Source organism: Mirounga leonina, unplaced genomic scaffold (assembly GCF_011800145.1).
Source record: "Mirounga leonina isolate KUSES-001 unplaced genomic scaffold, KU_Mleo_1.0 Mir_268, whole genome shotgun sequence".
NCBI classification, from domain to species: domain Eukaryota; kingdom Metazoa; phylum Chordata; class Mammalia; order Carnivora; family Phocidae; genus Mirounga; species Mirounga leonina.
Window position 1 is genome coordinate 7,788,300 of NW_023270649.1, and position 20,347 is coordinate 7,808,646.

At 45.1% G+C, this 20,347-nt stretch overlaps 1 protein-coding gene across 5 annotated transcripts in view; it reads right to left on the reverse strand.

Moving 5' to 3' along the window:
- ARHGAP6 (Rho GTPase activating protein 6) overlaps positions 1–20,347 on the reverse strand; it is a 474,790-nt gene that overhangs the window by 15,604 nt on the left and 438,839 nt on the right. For all 5 annotated transcript variants that reach the window (XM_035029696.1, XM_035029699.1, XM_035029701.1 and 2 more), the window contains exons 9-10: positions 15,627–15,806; positions 2,582–2,679 (exon numbers count right to left, since the gene is read on the reverse strand). In XM_035029696.1, coding sequence (XP_034885587.1) covers positions 2,582–2,679; positions 15,627–15,806 — 278 coding nt within the window. The remainder of the gene's footprint in view (positions 1–2,581; positions 2,680–15,626; positions 15,807–20,347) is intronic.

The following is a 20,347-nucleotide window of genomic DNA, read 5'->3' on the forward strand; positions in this document are numbered from 1 at the left end:
AATTCTTCGAGCTCCCCAGGGGATTCAAGTCTGAGAACCAATGGCCCAGCACCAACCATCCTGCCCTCCGCGACACACTTGATAACATGCTTCATATTATTTTTATCCTTGAAGGCCTCCTTCAACAGGTCTGCCAACTCTGGGAGGCGAGCACATGCCTTGATATTTTAAACTTTCGCTACTCAAAGTGTGGACCACGGACCAGCAGTATCACGGCAATGCCTGGGAGCTTGCTAGAAAGGCATATTTTCAGACTCTCTTCCTCAGATGTACCGACTAGATCTCCTGGTGATCCGTATACACAGTAAGCTTTGAGAAGCATGGGCGTAAAGTATGAAGACATTATCTACAGCTCAAGGGGTAGGACTCTCAAGCCTCAGAAGACAACTCAAATTAAAGAACTATTTCTTTATGTATTTTTACTTCATGGCATCATTATCAACCCTTCTGGGCTGCTCCTTGGCCTGTACCTAGAGGAAAACAAACACTCCCTTCTCCTCACTAAGAGTGTCTTCTCCAAATGTTTTCTGTTCAATGATGCTAGTCTCTGACATCCACAGAGCACCTGGGAGCTCACCTCCCTTCCCTTGAGGCCCTGACACTCACCTACGACCTTGTTCTAGGGTCAGCTTCCTTGACTGTACAATTCTTAGTCTTACAGGGATAGGGAACAGGAGAGGCTAGACAATTGTACAGCTTGGGATGAGCTTAATATGGAAGCTTCTTCCTTTTCCTAAGAGCAGTGAAAGAAAGTTTCCCTTCTTGGCATTTATATGCAAAGAGCATACCTGAAAACCACATAAAAAGAACTTCTATTGATGATTCTTCAAAGCACAATATTTCTGTATTTCAACATGCCATATAAAAGCTGAAATTTGGCAAGTCAACATCAGTGTTTTGGGTTTTTTTAGGTGTGTGTTTTCCAGCTTTTCCACAGAGTACCCATGAAATGTCATAAATGCAGCTTAACGAGGGATTCACAAACAGAAAGGCCGCCGTGTCTGTTTTCTTGCACGGGGAGGGAAAGAAGTGAGTTCATTAAAATTCTGGTGATACAAGATCTGCTGTGAAGAAAAGCCATTTGTGTTAGTTTAAATTAGAACTTATACCTTGATGACAGTTAGAAATCTAGGGAAAATTTAAGGGAGCCCAATTATCTGAAATGAAAAGCGAGACCATGACATGCCAGCCCATTTAGACAATTTGAATATATTCTTATTCACTCGTGGTTCTTGGGGCTCGAATCCAGGCGAAACACCTCACTTGAACCAGAATCTGGCCTGATAATAATTGGCACAAAGATGAATTTTTAAAAAGTGCATTTGAAAAGATGAGCCACTTAAAAATTCTTCCCTGCTCTGCAGGAAATGGACTGAAGCTGGATCTTGCGCTGCTATTCATGCAAAGATGCAGGAAAGAAGGAGGCGTGAGCCATGTGGAATTCCTTTCCCTACATTTCTCTAAATAATATAAGCTTTTATATCTGAAATAGTTTCAAGTGAAAATTAATCTCTCAAATTCAACATCAATATAAAGGAACAATTTAACACGTGTCAATATTTCCAAGACACCGTGGAGTAAGACAGACCACTATTTTACATATAGCTAAGAAAGACAAAAAATGCTGTGATTTATATTAGACCATGCCATTGATTATACGATGACTCTCCATTGCAGAGATGATAAAACACGGGGCAAAATGTGTCTTAGAGCTGTTGACATTCAGTAAATTAAAAGCACAACGTAAAGGATGCTTTCATGAAAGGATGACAACAACTCTTCCCGCCACAAATTTAAGGTTTGGCGTCATGGTGGCAACATCGCTCCTGGTTAATGACGCCATAATACCCTCTTCACTGGCTTTGCCAAGTGCTCAGCACCCCCACAAATGTTTGAGATTAAGCCTAAAATCTGGCTCAAGCAAAATCCAATGGTCTTCCTTTGGGGGCAAAAATGGCGGCAAAGCAGAGCCTACAGCATGGCTTGTGCTTTACTCACTGCAAACATGGCTACATGTGGAGCCCAGCGTGCATTTTTACCAAAAGGCTATTAATTATAAAGAGAGGAGAGTCAGGAGAGCACACACCTCTAATTTTAAATGGGCACCTAGGCCTCGGGAGAGGCTCGTCTTGTGGTTTGGTAATGTGTCAATTGCGCTGGCAAGTTACACAAGTAAGATGCATCCAGGTGCAGCCTAAGGGACCCGTAAGCACAGCTATCGGGATTCTAGAAGTAGAATCACTGATGTGCATCAGAGTCCTTTGAGCTTCTCGCCAGGGATTTATTAGTTCTTTTCTTTTTTTTTTTTTTTTTCCAGTAAACACAGTCAAAAGGACCTCGAGGGGCTAAAAAAGCCAAAAATGAAACAGCAACACCCCATAAAGCACTTTCTAATTTAATAAGTGGATTAGGAAAATGGAAGCATTTTCTGGGTAGGTGGGCTGACAAGATCTGCCAGAAAGTTGCCACATCTCCACTGCCAGTTACCCTGTGTGGAATTATGTAAGCTTCTCTAATTCTTTAGAAATGAAAAGAGGAATCCCCATGGCAGCTTTAGAAGACGAGCAACTGGTGTACTCACGAGGACTGGGAGGCCTTTCTTCTGAGTAAATAGTCCACCACATCGGGATCGGTCTCCAACAGGCTGATCAGTACTTCGTTCTGGAGATCGGGCGGAACCTGGAGGGGCCAAATGTCGAGGCATAAATCAAACCATTCCAGAAAGAGGAAAACTATGATCATTGGCAACTCTACAGTAACATAAAACAGAGCCTTAAAAGTCAGAACAGAGTGATTTGCCCATTAAAACCAAACCTACACCAACCCATACAGCCGGTTTAATTCTTAGGACAAAGTGGATGATGGCCAAAACGTCATATTCAACCCAAATTGTCACCCCTCTTATGACTGGAGAGGGAGCCTAATCACTTGATACTTCTATTGCTCAGATAAGATTTTCTTGGCTTTGAATAAGCAAAATATCACGGTTAGGCGGGGAGGTGTTCATAATTTATTGTCCAAATGGGGACACTTTCTAGAGTTCTATTTATAATTATGTGAAGACAACAGGCATAAATTATACCTGTCTTGGGCAAGTCTGGAATATATGATCAGTTTATTAAGAGGACGGGCCCTTGGGGCGCCTGGGTGGCTCAGTCGGTTAAGCGTCCGACTCTTGATTTTGGCCTCAGGTCATGATCTCAGGGTCGTGAGATGGAGCCCCATGTTGGGCTCCATGCTGGGGGTGGGGCTTGCTTAAGATTCTCTCTCCCCCTCTCCTTCTGCACCCCAACCACCCCCCTCTCTCCCTGTCTCTTAAAAAAAAAAAAAAAAAGAGGACAGGCCCTTGAGCCAGACTGTGTTTGAGTCCTAGTTCCATTTATTAGCTGTGGGACCTTCGGCAAGGCACGTGACCTTTCTAGGTCTCAGTTTCCTCATCTGTAAAGTGGAGAGAATGATAGGCCTCACCACAAAGGGTTGCTGTGGTGATCGAATGACTTATTATACATTGAGAACTTAGAACAGTACCTGGCAGATAGTAAACACTCAAAAACATGCTGACTACTATATTGGTCCAAGTCATTTTATCATTGCCTGCTTGCACTCACCCCTTCCTTGCATCCTGGTCCATCAACAATGAAAAAAGTTTCTCGCTTCAGAATTTGACAAGGCATTCGTTCGAGTTCTGTAGCTGAGGGTCACGTTTCCCTAGGCTAACCCACAGCGCATTAGAAGATGGCCTTATAATCCTAAGCCACAATATTGTGTGAAAACGTTCTATGAGAAAAGACTGAACTCAGCTCCAACGGGCTTTTCACTCTACAGATGCTGGTGGCTCAAGTAAGGAAATTCAAATTATTGAGCGGAAACAACATTTCCATCTGATTCTCTCACAGGAGGGATCAGAGACCAGGCTCTTAAACCTGCAGGGCCAAGTCTTCGGAGAATAAGTGGCGGGTGGAAGAATTTGCCTCCTGCCTCTTGCAGAACTCAATTCTTCTTGAGCTCTGAGAAGCTGGAAACAATTTTATTAATAAAAACAGGGATGAGAAAGCAACAACAAAACGCTTTCCTTCCCTCATAAATCTGTTCCTCCTACTTCATCCTGAATCTTCATTAATGACATTGCCAAACCCTACTCACACAAACTCAAAATCTGGGTTGCATTCAAGCTTCTCTGTGTCCTCTGCCTCCCTGTTCAGAACCAGGAAACCTACTTGACTTCATCTCTGTGAGGCCTGTTCCTTCTTTCCTCTATCTTCCATTTCTACTGCACTGATCCAAGTTTGAGCCCTTGTTACCCCTTTGTAGTGGGCATCTGTTGGCCATTACCAGCTTCCATTTCCCTCTTGTTGTAACAGTTCTGCCCCAAAGTTCCCTCGGAAGAATCAACTGCTCCCCAACCCTTAGCTCAAGGGTGATGTGTAAGCTGGTCGAGGGCCACCATCATTCCCCTCCCGGAACACCGGGGCTGCCTGCGCAACGGGTGTGTGACTCCATTCGAGGTAATGAGAAGCTGGGAGAATTTCCCCGAGGCATCTGAGAGAGACAATACAGGGCCAGAAGCCACATGGGGCCTGAGGATGGTGCTGATGATCAAAGAAACCACAGAAGGAAATGGAAAGAAAGGATCTCTCAATATCATGAGTCCTAGGTAAACCTATGCCTGAAGCCATATTTGCCTGTGGACCTCCAATTCCTTAAACTACTTTGAGATTTTAGTTGAAAAGAAAGATACATCCTTCATGGGCCTTTAATGCAACTGCTTGCTAACTTTAGACACTAGCTATTTCCTTCACCACCGGTATCTAATTTCTTCTCTGTGTGGTTGTCCGAGTGCTCTGATCAAGACGCTTGCTCAAGAAACCCTTTTATCCCTACAGTGGAAGCCCTCCACTGGCTTCCTCATGTTTGCCATTTTGTCCCCTCACACACGGCCACCCTCACACGCTCTCTACTTCAGCAACCACTGCGCTTCTCACTCTGGCCTTTTCCCACCTCCTTCCTTTCATTCATTACATAAATATTTGGTGACTGCTTACTGAGTGCCAGGCACCAGATGCTGGGATTCAGCTACAAACCAAATAGACAAGAATCCTTGTCTCCTTGAAACCGACAATCAATATGGGAAAAGACCAGCATTAACAAATAAACAAAGCAAACACAGCGTGGATCACACGGAGACGAACAAAGCAGAAAAGGGGCAATGGGCTGTGCGGGGAGGGGGCGGGGCGGGGAAGTGCCATTTAAGTAGGATGGCAGGTCACAGAGAAACTGCCATCTGAACAGAGAACTGAAGTTGAGGAAGGAATTGGAGAAAATCATTCCAAGCAGAAGGAAGAAAAAATGAGCAAGATCGTGAGTCAGGAGCAGAGAGGAGGCCAGCGAGGCTGGCAGGAATAAGGAAGAAGGGGAGCAGTAGGAAGTGGGTCAGGTAGCCACGGCCAGATGTTGTGGAGTCTTACGGGTCATGATAAGGACATCTGCTCTCTATCTAGGTGGCTGGGGAGCCACTGGGGGTTTTGAGCGGAGGACTACCGTGAATTGTCATTGCTGGCTGCTGCATTTACAGCAGACCGCAGGGAGGCAAGGGGGTGACGCAGGGAGTGCAGAGGGGGGCTACTGCTACATCCAGAAGAGAGACGGCGGAGGGCTGAACCAGGATGGTGAGCCGATGAGGAATCTGTGGACCCTGGAGACAGTGAGGATAGAGATGATAGCATTAGCTAATTTGCTGGCTGCGGAGAGAAAGAGGGAAGGAGAAGGAGAAGAAGAGAGACGCCTTCAACGTTTGGAGCCGAGAGGCAGGCACCCGGAAGCACGGGGTTGCCCCTGACACTGACCGGTGTGGAGAAGCTGCAGGAGGAGGAGGCTGGGGGTCACGGCTAGAAGGGTGGCTTCGCTAGGGTAAGGGGGGCAAAGGGGGAGGCCTGTGGGACATCCACATGAAAGATCTAGTTGGCAACTGGGAATAAGGCTCTGGGGTTCAGGAGAGGGGCTTGGGCTGGACAGAGAAATGCGGGAGACGCATATAGATGGCATTTAAAGCTCGGTGCCCAAACCCAGTGGCCTGGGAATGAGAACGGAAGGAGAAGAGAAGGGGCAGGGCTTTTAGGCCCAGGCTGAGGGGTTCGATTCTCTTACTTTATTGAATAAATTAAACAAATAAAAAGACTGATAATTTTCACTGCAACTTTTTCAAGCAACACGACCCAACAAATACACACTATTATATCAATTTGTCAAAAAAAAGTAATGTCTGAAGGGTAAAAATGAGGAGAGAACTCGTTTTTTGAAAAATGAACAGAAAGCAAAAAATAATATAAGCCAAAAATGTATATCCCGAACACTTTTTAAAAGAAACTTCCGTGAGCAAATGAGGAAAAATATTTGTTTTTCATCCAGTTAGTTTAATTTAAAATTTTCTATGCTTAAGACACGTAATAAAAAATTTTGCTCCAAGCGCCAATCCATTCCCACTGAAGAATAAACAACCCTCATGTATACCCTTTGGAGTACTGCAAGCATCACAATATTAATTCTTTTGAGAGTATACAGTGTGTCTAATGATAAATTATTAACTTGGGTACACTATTAAAATAGGTTACAGGAAGTATCATTATTTAAAACATAACTTTCCATAATGTTCTGTTAAATTATTCCATAATTCAGAGTTTTTACTCTTTCAACTCGGCTTGGTTCCCAACCAATTGTAATCATTGAGGTTTATTTTACGTAGCGTACATGACTTTTACTTGGTAACAAATGCAAATAGAAAGGGTCAGTGCTATAAATCTATCTATAGTTTCTTTTTAAAAGACCCATGATACCATTTTGGCTCGGAGACACTCTTTACAAATAAGTAAAAAGCTAGTTTCAAAATGTGGATCCCTGTATTGCAGGAAGGGTAGGTAATATTTTCCTATTAGCTAAGACTGACTCTAGTGTACATAATCCATTATTTTAATAAGTTTATTTATATCCCATCTTGTTACAAAATGACTTAAAGCAGCTTTAAAAATTCATGATAAAACCACGTTTGTTTGTTGTTAAAGGAATGGTACAGAAAATTGAGGCCAGTGGGAAAATTAGGGTAGAGAATTTGAAATTATGCCTAGAACTGACTTGTAATATTTGTGTAACAGCCTCCAGTGCTGTTTTCCCAATAATCCCTCCAATATTTGTCCCTATTTGCATGTTTCATTTCCTATTACTTAATAAAAATTTCAAATTACTGGCTCAGTTCAATTGGATGAGCATTCATTTTCTGTGAAGTTAGATACTTAACAGAGAAACACAAGTCAAGAGGAAACAGGAGCTTACGGTAAGTCAGAAATATCCACACAGATCATTCCTATATATGCTCCTTTGTAGGAAATCAGGATACTGTCAAAAGAATTTCGGAGTAAGAGTCGATAGCCCCCAAGGTCCAGTTTTTATCAGCTTTGCTGCTTATAATTAAGTAATGTAAACTTGGATACATCAACCATCTTCTTTAGGATTCTGCTCCTGCATCTGAAAATCCAGGCATATCCTATCTGTCCCATTTACCTTTATGGAAGCGTGATGAGGATCAAAAGGACCAACAGATTTGAAAGTACCTTCCCGATTGCAAAGAGGTTCAGAATAATAGATTTTGTTAGAAATAGACAAAATAATAAATTAAACACTTAAAAGAACCAAATAAAAGCAGATAACATGGAGATGGCCAATCTTTGTTCTGTGACTTTTTTCTTGACTAACAGACATCCATCTCTGCCTCTTATCCTGTGTGCCCGCAGAGAAGCACCACTCTCTTCTCCTTTGCTTAACACTTTGGGTGGGTGACTAAGTTGTGGGATTTCCTCTTGATATGTCTCTGCCCCTGACCTCTGCCTGAATTTCTAGATTTGAAGTTTGTGATCTGTTGGGCCCTCAGCTGCAACGGTCTGGAGGCCAACTCCATGTAGCTTCTCCCTTCTGGTTCCTTCTCTTCCTCCAGACCTCAAGTCTTCGGTTGGTCACATCGGTAGAAGGTAAATTGCCCAAAGGCAAGGACGATCTGACTTGTCTGCCTAGAAGTGATACAGGCTCCTAACGTTGTAGCTCTCTGTCAGCTAGCCTCTTTTGCAGCGAGGGCTGGCTCACGTGTGCCAATCCTGGCCGTGGTACCCCATGCGGGGCTCTGGAAACATCTCTCTTCATCACTGGATGTGCTGATGGCCGCAAGAGATGCTGGAAATAACTGCAGGGTCTTGTAGCTGAAGATGGCAGAGCAGAGACAGCGGAAGTGCAGGTGAGCCACTAAGCCCCGCCCCTTAGGCTGCTTCTGTGACGTCACAATCCTGCAGCTTGCAGCCGCTGGCAGTTGAGTTTTCTTCTCCTAGCAGTCAAATGCTTTCTCAATTATGCCTCTTCTTCTTCCTCTTTTCTCTCCTGAAGCTCCTACCTGCACATCCATGACCCTTCACCTGCTTACTCTCGCAGGTCAATACCGTACTCTTCCAGAACACAAGCTAGGTGGCGTTTCCTACCCAATGGATGCTCAAAAAATGTTGTCAGAATGGCGACAAATAATAATAAAAAAGAACCCAGAATTACTGGTCTTCATGGTGCATGTACACTGGTTCTGTTACCTTTGCATAGATGCTTCTCTCTGCTTTAAATTAGGACCAGTGTCATGCTCTAGCAAAATCTCCTTGCTATTAATTTTTAGAGTTGGAAAATAAATTTCCTTTCCCAAGTGAGGATCATCAGAAATGTTCTCACATGTTCATAAACTACTGTTCCCGTTAATATAAAAATGAAAAATGAGGGGCGCCTGGGTGGCTCGGTGGGTTAAGCTCCTCTTGGTTTTGGCTCCGGTCATGATCTCAGGGTCGTGAGATCAAGCCCCGCATGGGGCTCCGAGCTCAGTGCGGAGTCGGCTTGAGATTCTTTTCCCGACCTCTCCCTCCATTTCCCTCCCCCTCTGCTCCCTCACCCCAACTTGTGTGTGCATTCTCTCTCTCTCAAATAAATAAATAAAATATTTTTTTAAAAAATGAAAAATGAGGGGAGCCTGGCTGGCTCAGTCAGTGGAGCATGCAACTCTTGATCTCAGGGTCATGAGTTTGAGCCCCATATTGGGCATAGAGATTACGTTAAAAAAAAAAAAAAAAAAAAGGAAAAATGAAAAGTATGACTCCATAACCAAACACATTTTATCTTTTTTCTTCTGGGATTCTGTATATAGCAAAATGGAAACTAAGGAGGACTGTGAAAAATAGACTACTTTAAAAAAAATCAACCAATTCTGCACATCGGAGTGAAGAAACAAAACCCAGCCCCAACGGCTTTTTCACTTACAATTTATTGTTTCACATCAAAATCTCTATTGGGTTTTAGTCAACTATTTAGTAAGTTTAGATATTTTCCAAGGGTACCATTTATGGTTGTGTTTATCTGGAGACTCAACTCCTTAGATTTTCATGTGTTCCTTCAAAGCAGAATGCTATTTCAAAAATCAAAAGAACTTTGGACTCTCCTGCTTCAGAGAAAAAATGTAAACACTGCACATACAAAGGAATAAAACTGTCACAATGAAAATCCACCCTATCAAATTAAAAATGAAACCTTGAATGGTTGCCTAGGGTATAACACTTAATGATGTAGTTTCTTCTATAAACCACAGAGAGGGGAAAATGGCTCAAGTTTTCTCCACTTACTAAGTCACTATAACAAACCTGAATTACTCCGAGTGTTCCATACCAATCCATCCCTTTGCACTGGACCAAGAAGGATGCTTTGGCATTGCAAACTCTACCACTTTCCAGCAAAAGCAAGTATCACTGGAAGTCATGATGACATTTTTGTACCTTAACACACACACTGAAAGAAATGACTAAGCACTCGGGCTGTTTATGGGAGCAAAAGCTCAAACATGGGCAGGCCCAGCCTAGAACCTTTTGTGCGACTGTTGCAGAGGATGGCTTCATGTCATGGGAAGGGGCTCTGGGTGTATCTGGAGGGTCAGGATGCATGAGGTTCAACACATTTTTCTCAAGGGCCTGACACATGCCAGGCAGTGTGTTTGGCAACTGGGACACGTGTGTGAACAGATACAGCCAAGGAGCCCAGGACTCGCGGAGCTGTGGTTGGGGGAAGACACAAGGAAGGAAGATGAAGAAAACTGAGCAGTCCTTGCTTCTGCCCCTCTCCGCCTGTGTCACCAGCGGTACATGTGTTCCGTCGTTGCGGGCAGGGACAAGGTGAGCAGGCTCCAGCAGGAACACCCACCGGCTCTCGCTGCCACCTGCTAGCCTGAACATCAAGCGGGTCGGTGCTATGATTAGTCCAGAGGGATGAATGCTGTTAAGCGTCTCCTTAGCTCCCCATGTCCAAACTGGCTAACATAGTCTCTCTCTCTCCCCCGCGAACGGACTCCATATCGGAGACACCACATTAAAGCACCTTGTCTTTCGGGCAGGGAGGCATCATGCTGTAGAAATAATTCACTTAGTTGCTGCATCACTTGGGCGAACTATCTTGGCTTACTCCTCACGAAATGGTGGTGAAATTTAGATTAGCTGATGATGTACATAATGACCAGCCCAACCCCTGGCACATAAACAGTGGTTCTTTAGAAAACAGTGCTTGTATAAAAAAAAGGAAATGGACATCATATATAATTATTTGGCTGTGTTGGTAAGGGCTCTTCCTTGTTTGATGACCTGGATCATGACTTGACTGCTTTTGATTTGGCATGCAAAAGCCGTTTTAAGAAACTGCAATTTGCATCAGGGAATGAAGGGAACACGAAGCAAAGCTTGGAATCCTCACGTCGGCCACTGACCCTTGCTCCCAGTGGTTCTCAGTTGAAAATTCCCATGTGCGCGGTGCTGGTCCCCAGCTCAGGCTGACGAACTGGCGGGCTGGGAGCGCGCCGGCGTTCCCACGTCTCCACTGCACCCCGGACTGTTCATCAGCCTGGAAGGGTGGTGCCTTCTCTTCTTTCCCTCTCTCCAAAAAAGGAGCCCTGGTAGGAATCATTTAGTATCAGCCCTCAGAATGACCTGACAAGTTTTCTCCACTCTGCTCTGAAGCTCTTATTAATTCCAGGAGTAACAATGAGTCTTCCTGGATGGGACTGCCAGATCAGTGATGGAAGCAACAGCTTTTGGAACAATGTGCACGCTAACGATTTCGTGGGGGAATGCTTTCTACCTTACAATGATACCAGTGAGCGTTTCTAGATAGGCACGAGCCTTCTCTTTTATTTGCAGCGTTCCCAGAGCATACCATTTTATGTTACCCAGTTTTTCAACTGTTGCTAGCAGAGATACTGTTAAAGGTGAGGGAGTCGAAGGGGTATGGGCACTGAACCAAACACAAACACAAATGCATTTCAGCAAATCATTACTGGGCACCCGTTTGCTTTTCGGGATGTCAGTGAACTGTAAGCCAAATGAAAATCCCTGTCTTCGGAAAGTTTGCATTCTATTAGGTTTCAATAAGCATCATAGATAAGCATATTACACAGTGAGTTCAAAGGTGAGAGGTGCTATGGAAAAAAGAAGAGCCAGGTAAGGGAGGAGTGTGGATGTGTGGGTGCAGCTCACACTGTTCTGCAGAGTGGGTCCGGTGCGCTTCCCCACACAAGGGACACCTTTGAAAGTGCTGGGATAGGGCGGCATCTTATCCATTTCCCATAGTAACAGGATCGATCTTTTCTTTTTTGTGTGCCCAGTATATGTCGGTTCTTGTCCCAGGTATCTTAAAATGTCATTTCTAATTCTCAAAATGATCCTATAAGGGAGGTAACCTCATATCATTTTTGTACAACAGGAAACCGAAAGGCTCAGTGAAGTTGAGCATGGGCCCAGGATCACGTAGCGAATGCATGGCCGAGTAAGGATGTGAATTCTGGTAGCTCGTTCCAAAGCTCCTGGTCTTTCCTGCACCTTGGGGGTTTCCCAAGATGTGGTTTCCCAGGGTGTGGTTCGGAAAGGACCAGAATGCCCAGGAGGCATTCATTAGCAAGTGCGGATTCCCAGGCCCCATCCCAGCGCTACTCCAACTGATTTTCTGGAGCGCGGCCCGGGAATCAGAATGTTTGGCAACTGTCCTCGCCACTCTGGGGCACGCTCCAGTTTGAGAGCGACTGGCACAATCTGCTGCCTCGGTTTTTGAGAGCGGGATCACGATGGCTGTTACCAGGACCTCTCTCCAGCTCAAGAATTTCCCACCCAGTGGCTGAAAAGCAAACAACCGGTGTGAAAGCCTGTCCTAGCCAGCCTCTCGAAGCCTGCGCCAGCCTCTGAATGTAGGTCCCTCGCCTGCATGGTGGGACAAAGCCAGGTTCTTTTCAGCCCTCTCTCACTAACGCAGATGCCTCTCCCCCATGGGAGAGGCGGTCTCAACATCAGGACATGAAGGACATTATTAACCCTCAGAACAAACGTTGGGTGGTCATCAGGCCTCTGTGGGTTTGTATGACCCTTCCATCCGTTCTGCCACCTTTCCCAACAAGTCTTCCTTTCTAATGCCAATGGGGAGCAAGGCCTCCCTTTCTGAGCTCATCAACCCCTCCAAAAGCCTGAAACAGCACAATGGCTAACAATCTTTTACCATCGGGCTTCGGCCGTCCTTGTTTGGAATTATTGTGCTCATTCTGAAAGCTTCTTTAAGAAACAAAACGAAACAGCGACATACATGACCGAATTTTTGTCCACCCACGCAGACCAGCTTTGCCAACCAGTCAGCAGCTTAGGATAATCAACGAGGTCCTGAAATGCCAAATATGCCAAGAGGACCTGCCAGTGACGAGGTTCATTTTCTTTTGTGCTTTATAGAAATAAAAGAAGTCAAGTCAGGGCCAGGGCACAGGAGCGTGTAGATTTTAGAACTAGGAGGGATCTTGGTTTTTATTCATTCTAACCTCGTCCTCTGATAACTAAAGAAGTAGACATCTCAGAAGGTGAGGTCACAAAGCTGATGTGGAGCAAAGAAAGGACTAGAGCAAAGCTTTCTGAATCCAGAGCCAGTTTGCTTTTTACTGACCTCGGCTGGGGATCTTCGTCTCACCTCTCCTCCCTTTTTATTCCTCAACACATAATTCCCATCGTCTGTCTAAGGAAATCAAGAATGCTCATATTAATTTTAACTTACTCTGGAAAGGTATCCTTAATTCCTCCACGTCTAAACCTGTTCATATGTATAACGAGTAAAGATTAACAATACAGAAATCATATGTTCCAGAACTACCACCAAGTCATTCATTAATTCAACCAGTGTTTCTTGTGTTTCTGCCACGTGCCAGGCACAGGAGGAATGCAGTAAAGAAAGTAGATGGAAACGGACACAAGTTCATCCTGTCGTGGAGTCTGCGCTCCAGTGGGGAAACACACAACAAACTGGAGAACTTAGTAAAACCTTGTATTCGTAGTGATGAGTGCCACGGAGAAAAGGCAGCGAGAGGGAACAGGAAGCGACGGTGTGTGCACGTGGGGGTGGGGGGGGTGCTGTATTTTAGACAAGGTGGCCAGGAAAGGTCTCACTGAGAAGTAAAGACCACAACCGGCGAGCACAAATATGAACTTCTACTCCAGAGACCCTGGACATCAATGTCTCCCGAGAAGAGCAAGCGAAAAGCGTGTCTGGAAAATGCTGGGAAAGGTGGAACCGAAGGACTGACATTCTTCTGCTGTTTTCTGTAGTCCGGGCGGCAGGAAATGGTGGCCAGGAAGGGCTGTGTTAGTATCCGAGTGGAAAAGAAATGCCTGATGGTTTGTGGTTTCATCTAAAGAACTTTGCTTAGAATACAGAATTTAGAGAACGGAATTAAGATTTGTGAGAGGTATTATTTTGTTAAAAAAAAAAAAAAAATCCAGAGAGCATGAAGTCATGCTAAGACTGCTTGGCAAGATGACATGTGACTTAAAACTTGAAGAAAATGTTGAAAAGTTCAGTTACTTGATTCATCCTAATATGTAATTAATTATGAGGGTTTTGGCTGAAGTGTGACAATGACTAATTCCACATTTTTTGAGAGCTCCTTGTTTGCAAACAGGGATAGCGCTTCAGAGACTCAAGGAGGAGCAAGACACCGTTCTACCCCAGTGAACTGTTCACTGTGTGTAAATCCATTTTCTCTTCTTCCTGGGCATCCAGCAGGAATCCGTTTCCCAGCTTCCCTGGTAGTTAAGCATGGCTTGTGCAATGCAATTTGAGCGGGCGTGATGGATGGTCCTTCTAGGTTTGGCCCATAAAATCCTGGGGGATTGCAGATCTCAAGACGCAAGGAGCTCAAGTCTCTAAATCGTTAGCTGCAAAGCTGTCTGACAAACATCTGATTACACTTTACATCAACAAGATATTTATGTCTGGTGTGCCGAAGTACTGAGATTTGGGCCAGCTCATGCTGCTCAACTAACAAGATTATTAATTAACATTTACATAGACTTTTACAGCCTGCAGAACGCTTGCACATAGCTCATGATTCTGGGAACCACCCTGGGAAATAGGGCGTACTTTTAACCTTCCCTTTTCACGGAAGCCGAAATCGATGCTTGTTGAGTGCTGAATTACTTGAGCACGATCACACAGGCAAGACGCAGAGGGCAAAGAGTCTAAAGCAATGGCTCTCAAATTTACAAAAATATCGTCGGTGAGAGACAAGCGTGGAAAGAAATCTGATGCAAGGCACTTGATAAATGTAGACAAAATACTAAGGAGATGTGGAAGAGGGAACTAACACGCTTGGGGGAAGAACCACACAAGGCTCTAGTGGAACAGGGTGAGATTTGTGGTGAGCATTTGCAAATTGACAGGAGAAATGGGAGAGGAAACATGGAGAAAGTTCCTGTAAATTCTGACATGCAATATGAGCGGTGAACAGAAATAGAAGAGACTTGGCATCTGTTCTAATGTTTCAAGGGAAGTTGGAGCAAGCAGTGCAGTTTTTTGAAAGAAAACAGGAACTGGCAATTCAATACAAATAAAAAAAAAATATTTATTGAGTGCCTGCCAGATGGAGGGCCTTCCAAAAGCGTACAGAGGATATAGGGAGAAGATAACAAGGGCACAGCCCGTGTTTCAGATGCATTTATAAACTACTAAGGGAAATAGTCATAAATGACCGTAACACAATGTTGAGTAAGATAAACATCAATAAGAACAGTGATGGGGTTAAAGGGACAGAGAAGTGACATGAGAAGGACATGGGAGAGAGAGGTGAAGCTTCAGCTTCATGGAAGAGGTAAGACGTCAAGATTGACCTTGGAGGAGGTGCCATTGATGGGGATGGTTATGAATTGCATGAATTCAGGAGGGCCACATATAACTCCCCAAAGAAGGGTGCCAGCAATATTTTGAGCAAGGACCGCACTATCTGAACAATGAAAGGACTCCAAAATGTGACCGTGGTTTAGGGGACAACAAAATGCAATTTACAAGTGGGATATGTTTGTTTAAACATGGGATCACAAACTTCCAGTCACATCAGAGCTCTGGACATTTCTAGTTCTATTGAAACTGCCTGGCTTGCAATAAATTCGGGCAATGACGGGCACCGCGGGCCAGAGATGGTGTGTGTGAGCTTCCGCATGCAGCCCGAGAGCATCACGAGGCAGCTTACTGAGGTGTCCTGCCTAAGAAGAGCCACTTACCATGAACAAGGCTTCATAATTTTCAATCATTTTCTGCACCACAGCAATGATGGCCGTGCTTTCCTCAGCCCGGGCTGAGCTCTGGACGGAGAATTCTTTGTCTGACGATTTCTGCTTGTGCAGCAGGTTGGGTCCAAATATGGTGGCCAAGTTTAGAGAGGTCATTTTGTTCCCAGTGACCTGTAGGAGCAGACAACACAAGGATTGGGGTTATTTCTGCTTTTCAAACTGCTGGGTGGATCAATAATCAAAGGGACCTTTTTCCTTTTTTTTTTTTTTTTTCCCCTGCAAGGACAATATCACCTCTGGCAGAATCTGTGAGGAGCACTGTCGTTTTCCTTTTGCTTCATATCTTGGATTGACTCTCATAGCTTAGCGGTCATTTCGATAGCATATTAAGTACAATTTTACATCTGTAAGTTATTCATTGTGGAACTGGTACTATATAAAATGTCTACCCTGTCTGCTTTTAAAAAATACTGATGTCAAAAAATAAATAAATAAATAAATAAATAAATAAATAAAAATAACAACAACAAAAATACTGATGTCCATCCATCCATCCATTCATCCATCCAACCAACCACTCGTCCATCCATCCAAGCCAGCCAGCCAGCCCTACATCTATCCCTAAATCTATCAATCCATCATCCCTATATTAAATCACCCATTCAGGGCCTACCACAGGCTACACCATTTTCGTGGATTTGAATTATTTAAAATTTTTCCAACAATGACCATAGTACAGTCCTTATTTTAAAGAATTCACTTTCTAGGGGGTAAATAAACATACCAATTCTAAGGAGTGAGTACAAAGTATGAAGCTATCAACTCTGGAGGCCCCAGGGACACTTCAAAGATGTGGCAACATTTGCACAAAACCATGAAGGAAGAACAGTGTTTGTTAGGCTGAAAAGCAGAGGAGCTGAGGCAAGGGATGATTTGACAGTGGGAAGAACACCCTATGCAAAAACAAAAACACGTAAAATACATCCAGGCACCGTGTGGCAGAGGGTTCTGCAGGAAAGGCAGGCAAGGGCCATTGCCATGTGTCCCCTGTGGGCAAAACTGCCCCTGGTTGAGAACCACTGGGCTAGGCAAAATTTTCTTTCTCTTGTCGGTATTAGTTGAAACTCTAGGAACACAGGGATACGTATGGGGACTGTGGCTGCTTAGTGGGGCTCCTTGGTCTGGGAAGATGTGCACAGCCTTTGAGAGGCACCTGGGTGCCCAGCACAGAATTCAAGAGTCCTGATTCACAGCCACGAGAAAGACGCCTGGTCCCACCCTTGTCCTGCGGAGCCCTGAGCTGGTGGCCACCCGGTCCCAGCATGGCACACGGCGGGTGCTATTTTTAGAACATGAGCCTGTTTTCAGGCCTCCTGCCAAGTGAAATGCTTTCACATGGTAAACACTGGGCATTTTCACGGAAGGACTCTTTATATGTATGACTGTTCGATTATTTTTTTTCCTTCGTTTTACTTCATTGACATAAAATTTGACATTTTTTTATTTGATTTTTCCTTTCTCTTCCTGGAAATTTACGGCTGAGGATAAGATCAACTATGTGTCATCTTCAAATGCATCCCTTTGGAACTCAGGCATTTGGAGTGCTTCCCCTTACCCCCTGAAAGTCGTATCAGGGTTTTCCCATTTTTATTTTAACATTAACAAATAGGAGATTTTGTTTTCTTTTAAAAGAATGTTTAGCACAAGGACAGCCCAGAACTCTGTATCCGTTCCCTCCTTCGCCTGTTGCTATTCTGGGAGCGCAAAGCAATCCGTCCGTAAAATGGCACATAGATTCCAGCTGCAGACCATCCTGCTGGGCTTCGTGAGCGCTTTTGTGTTATGTTGTGATTTGTTCTTGTTTTACTGCGTTTGAGACCGGAAAGGAGACTTGCTCGCGGCAGCGTCCACCCCTGCAGCCTGTGCTGCACCTAAGTCCACACGTGTCTAAGTAACAACACGTGCCCTTGGGGGCAGCTCACGAGTTCATTACTAGCCAGCCAACTAAAGGAATGATTTTTATCTTCACTAAATAAGCATCCTAGATCCTCTCTATACCTAATAGGAATCGCTCACATTTATCACCAGTCTAGCATGTACAGTCAGTCACCGGACTAGGAACTTTCCACAGGCTGTTTCAGTTCTTTCACACTATAAGCTCATGAAGCAGCTGGGCTGTTGTCCTTTTTTTTTTTTTTACAAAACAGGGAAGTGATGCCCAGAGCCCGTAGCCAGGAGTGGGGTGGAGCCGAGAAGCCAGCCTGTATCTTCCTCATGACCCTACCCCTCCCACGGGTCACAGCCCGGGGCAGTGGGAAAGCTAAACTTTAAAGCAGGGCCGGGATTGGGGTGAGGACAGCGAGGCACTGGTCCTGCTCCAGTTCCAAAGCGAACCCCCCACTTCCTGGAGGTATGCACCTCCTCAGAGATCGGTAATCCCGGCTTTATACTGGTGGCTCGTAATGTCTTTTTTTTTTTTTTTTTTTATGTTATGTTAGTCACCATACAATACGTCATTAGTTTTTGATGTAGTGATCCACGATTCATTGTTTTCATATAATACCCAGTGCTCCATTTCTTCTGCCTCGTAGACTCTTTGAAGAACTGAAGGCCGGCTACGGACTCTCTCACCAAGAAAGTGCACATCCACATCACATTTTCCATGCAATACCCGAGCGTTCTTGGACAACCTGAAAAACCACGGCTCAAGAGGTTTCAATTATGCTCCTGCAATATTCTTTCTAGAAGAAAGGAAATTGTTCTTCCCTTTGGGAATTTCTCTTTTTCCCGAGGAACAAAGCAAATAAAATGGAATAAAACAAAGCAAACACAGATAGCGAAACACCATACTTTAATAAAATATCATTATTTTTTTTCCCCAGAAAAGCACTGATTGACCAGCCAACAAATTTTCTCATGCCCTTCTTTTCAAAATCGTGACAATCCTATTAGTTAATGATGCAGTAAACTGTAAGGGCCAATTAGAAAGGAAATACTATGCTCATTTCATAGAGGAGGGAGCTCAGACCGCCCCCCTCCGCTAACTCTGTTCTCTTCCCTCTTCCTCTATTTTATAGAAACAAGGTCATGCAGCAAGGTGCCGGCGGAGCGTGTGCAAGCCTCCAAGCTCCTTGATGCTCTGGCTCCATTTCTTCACGTTCCAAACCTTAACAACCACCCAGCAGAGACCGGACACATCTAACCCCGACCAACAAACTGACAGTTGGATTCTGGCCTCACCTGCAGTGCGCCCATCCTGTATCTTCTACGTGCTCGGGCCAAACCACCACCAACAAAATATTCGGCAAACGCCCTCTAGTTCCTCTCCCTCCACTCTGAACTTCGGCCAGAGGGGCTTTCAGCTAACCCCCATCCCCGCACAGAGCTTACGTGTTCCGTCCACTCAAGCCCTACGCATCTGCTCGTGTGCGCTTTAAATTCAGTCTTCTCCGTGAAGCCACTCCTACCTTGTCTGGCCCGTGTTCACCACCTTTTCCCCGAAGCTCTGGGGTGACTCCGCACTGCCTCCCCGAAGTCTACACTTGCCTCGTGTCCTCACCTCCTCCACCTCCTAGAGGCCGCAGCACCCCAGGAACAGTAATTGGACCACTTCTGAACAACACTCAGATAGGAGCTCAGGATGTCCGTGATTCAAATACCAAGGCCACTGCTCCACGGAGACTCCGACAATGTGAACTGCTCTTCTGCACATTGCAATTCATACAGAAGCTTCCCAACTCTCTCCCTCCCTGCCTCTAACCAGTCTACAGCGTGGGCGACACTGCCTCCTCAGTGGAATCCTTCCAAACATTCAGGGCTTAAAAGAATGCAGCACCTACCCCCTTACGAAGGCATTCAGCACTCTATGAACACAGCCTATTTCCCCTCGTACCTCCTTGGGGCCTTCCCACTCCATAGCCTTCACTCCAACCTCAGACGGCGGCGTGGGCGACCATTTCACAGAAGCAACCCTCTCCCCTCTCCGCCCTGCTGCTTTGACGTTTGGTCACTAGTCCTTCCTCTTGACTCAAGGTTTAGGTCGGGAGTGTCTAGAAACCCTCGCTAACTCTTGCTTCCCTGTGCAACTTTGCTGTCCCCAGGATATCTTCATATTCCTTAGTGTAAACTAGTCTTCTCAACCCCCGTGCAGTGCCGGGTGAAGAAACTGTATCCCCCAAGTTCAGAAAAGGAAGCTCAGGTTTAGGAAGGTGAACAGATTTCTCCAAGAACACATGGTCAATTAGTTATAAAGCTACCGAGTGCTCTCAACCAGGGGTGACTCTGCCCCGCCTCCCACCCCTCACAGGGGCCTCAGTAATGTCCAGAGATGCTTTTGGTTGTCACAACCGGGGCACGGTGGGGAGCTGCTACCGATATCAAGTGTTTAGTAAAGGCCCGGGATGCTGCTAAAGCATCCCAGAATGCACAGGGCAACCCCTACAATTACCTGGTCCCAAATATCAATGATATGGAGGCTGGAAAACCCTCAACTAGACTCCCCCATGGGGTTTTTTCCCTAATTCCTAGTTTAGATTTCTGCTCTTAGGAAGCTAGACCGGTTTGGATTTGAGCCACAGCTGCGACTTTACTGGTCACTGGATGGCCCCGACCACGGAGCCCCTCCCTCAACATATTCTCCTGCCATCTCCTGGGATATTGTCCGGCTCCCTCCGCAAATCTACAGTGCCCATGGGGTCCATCGCGCCTCCCCC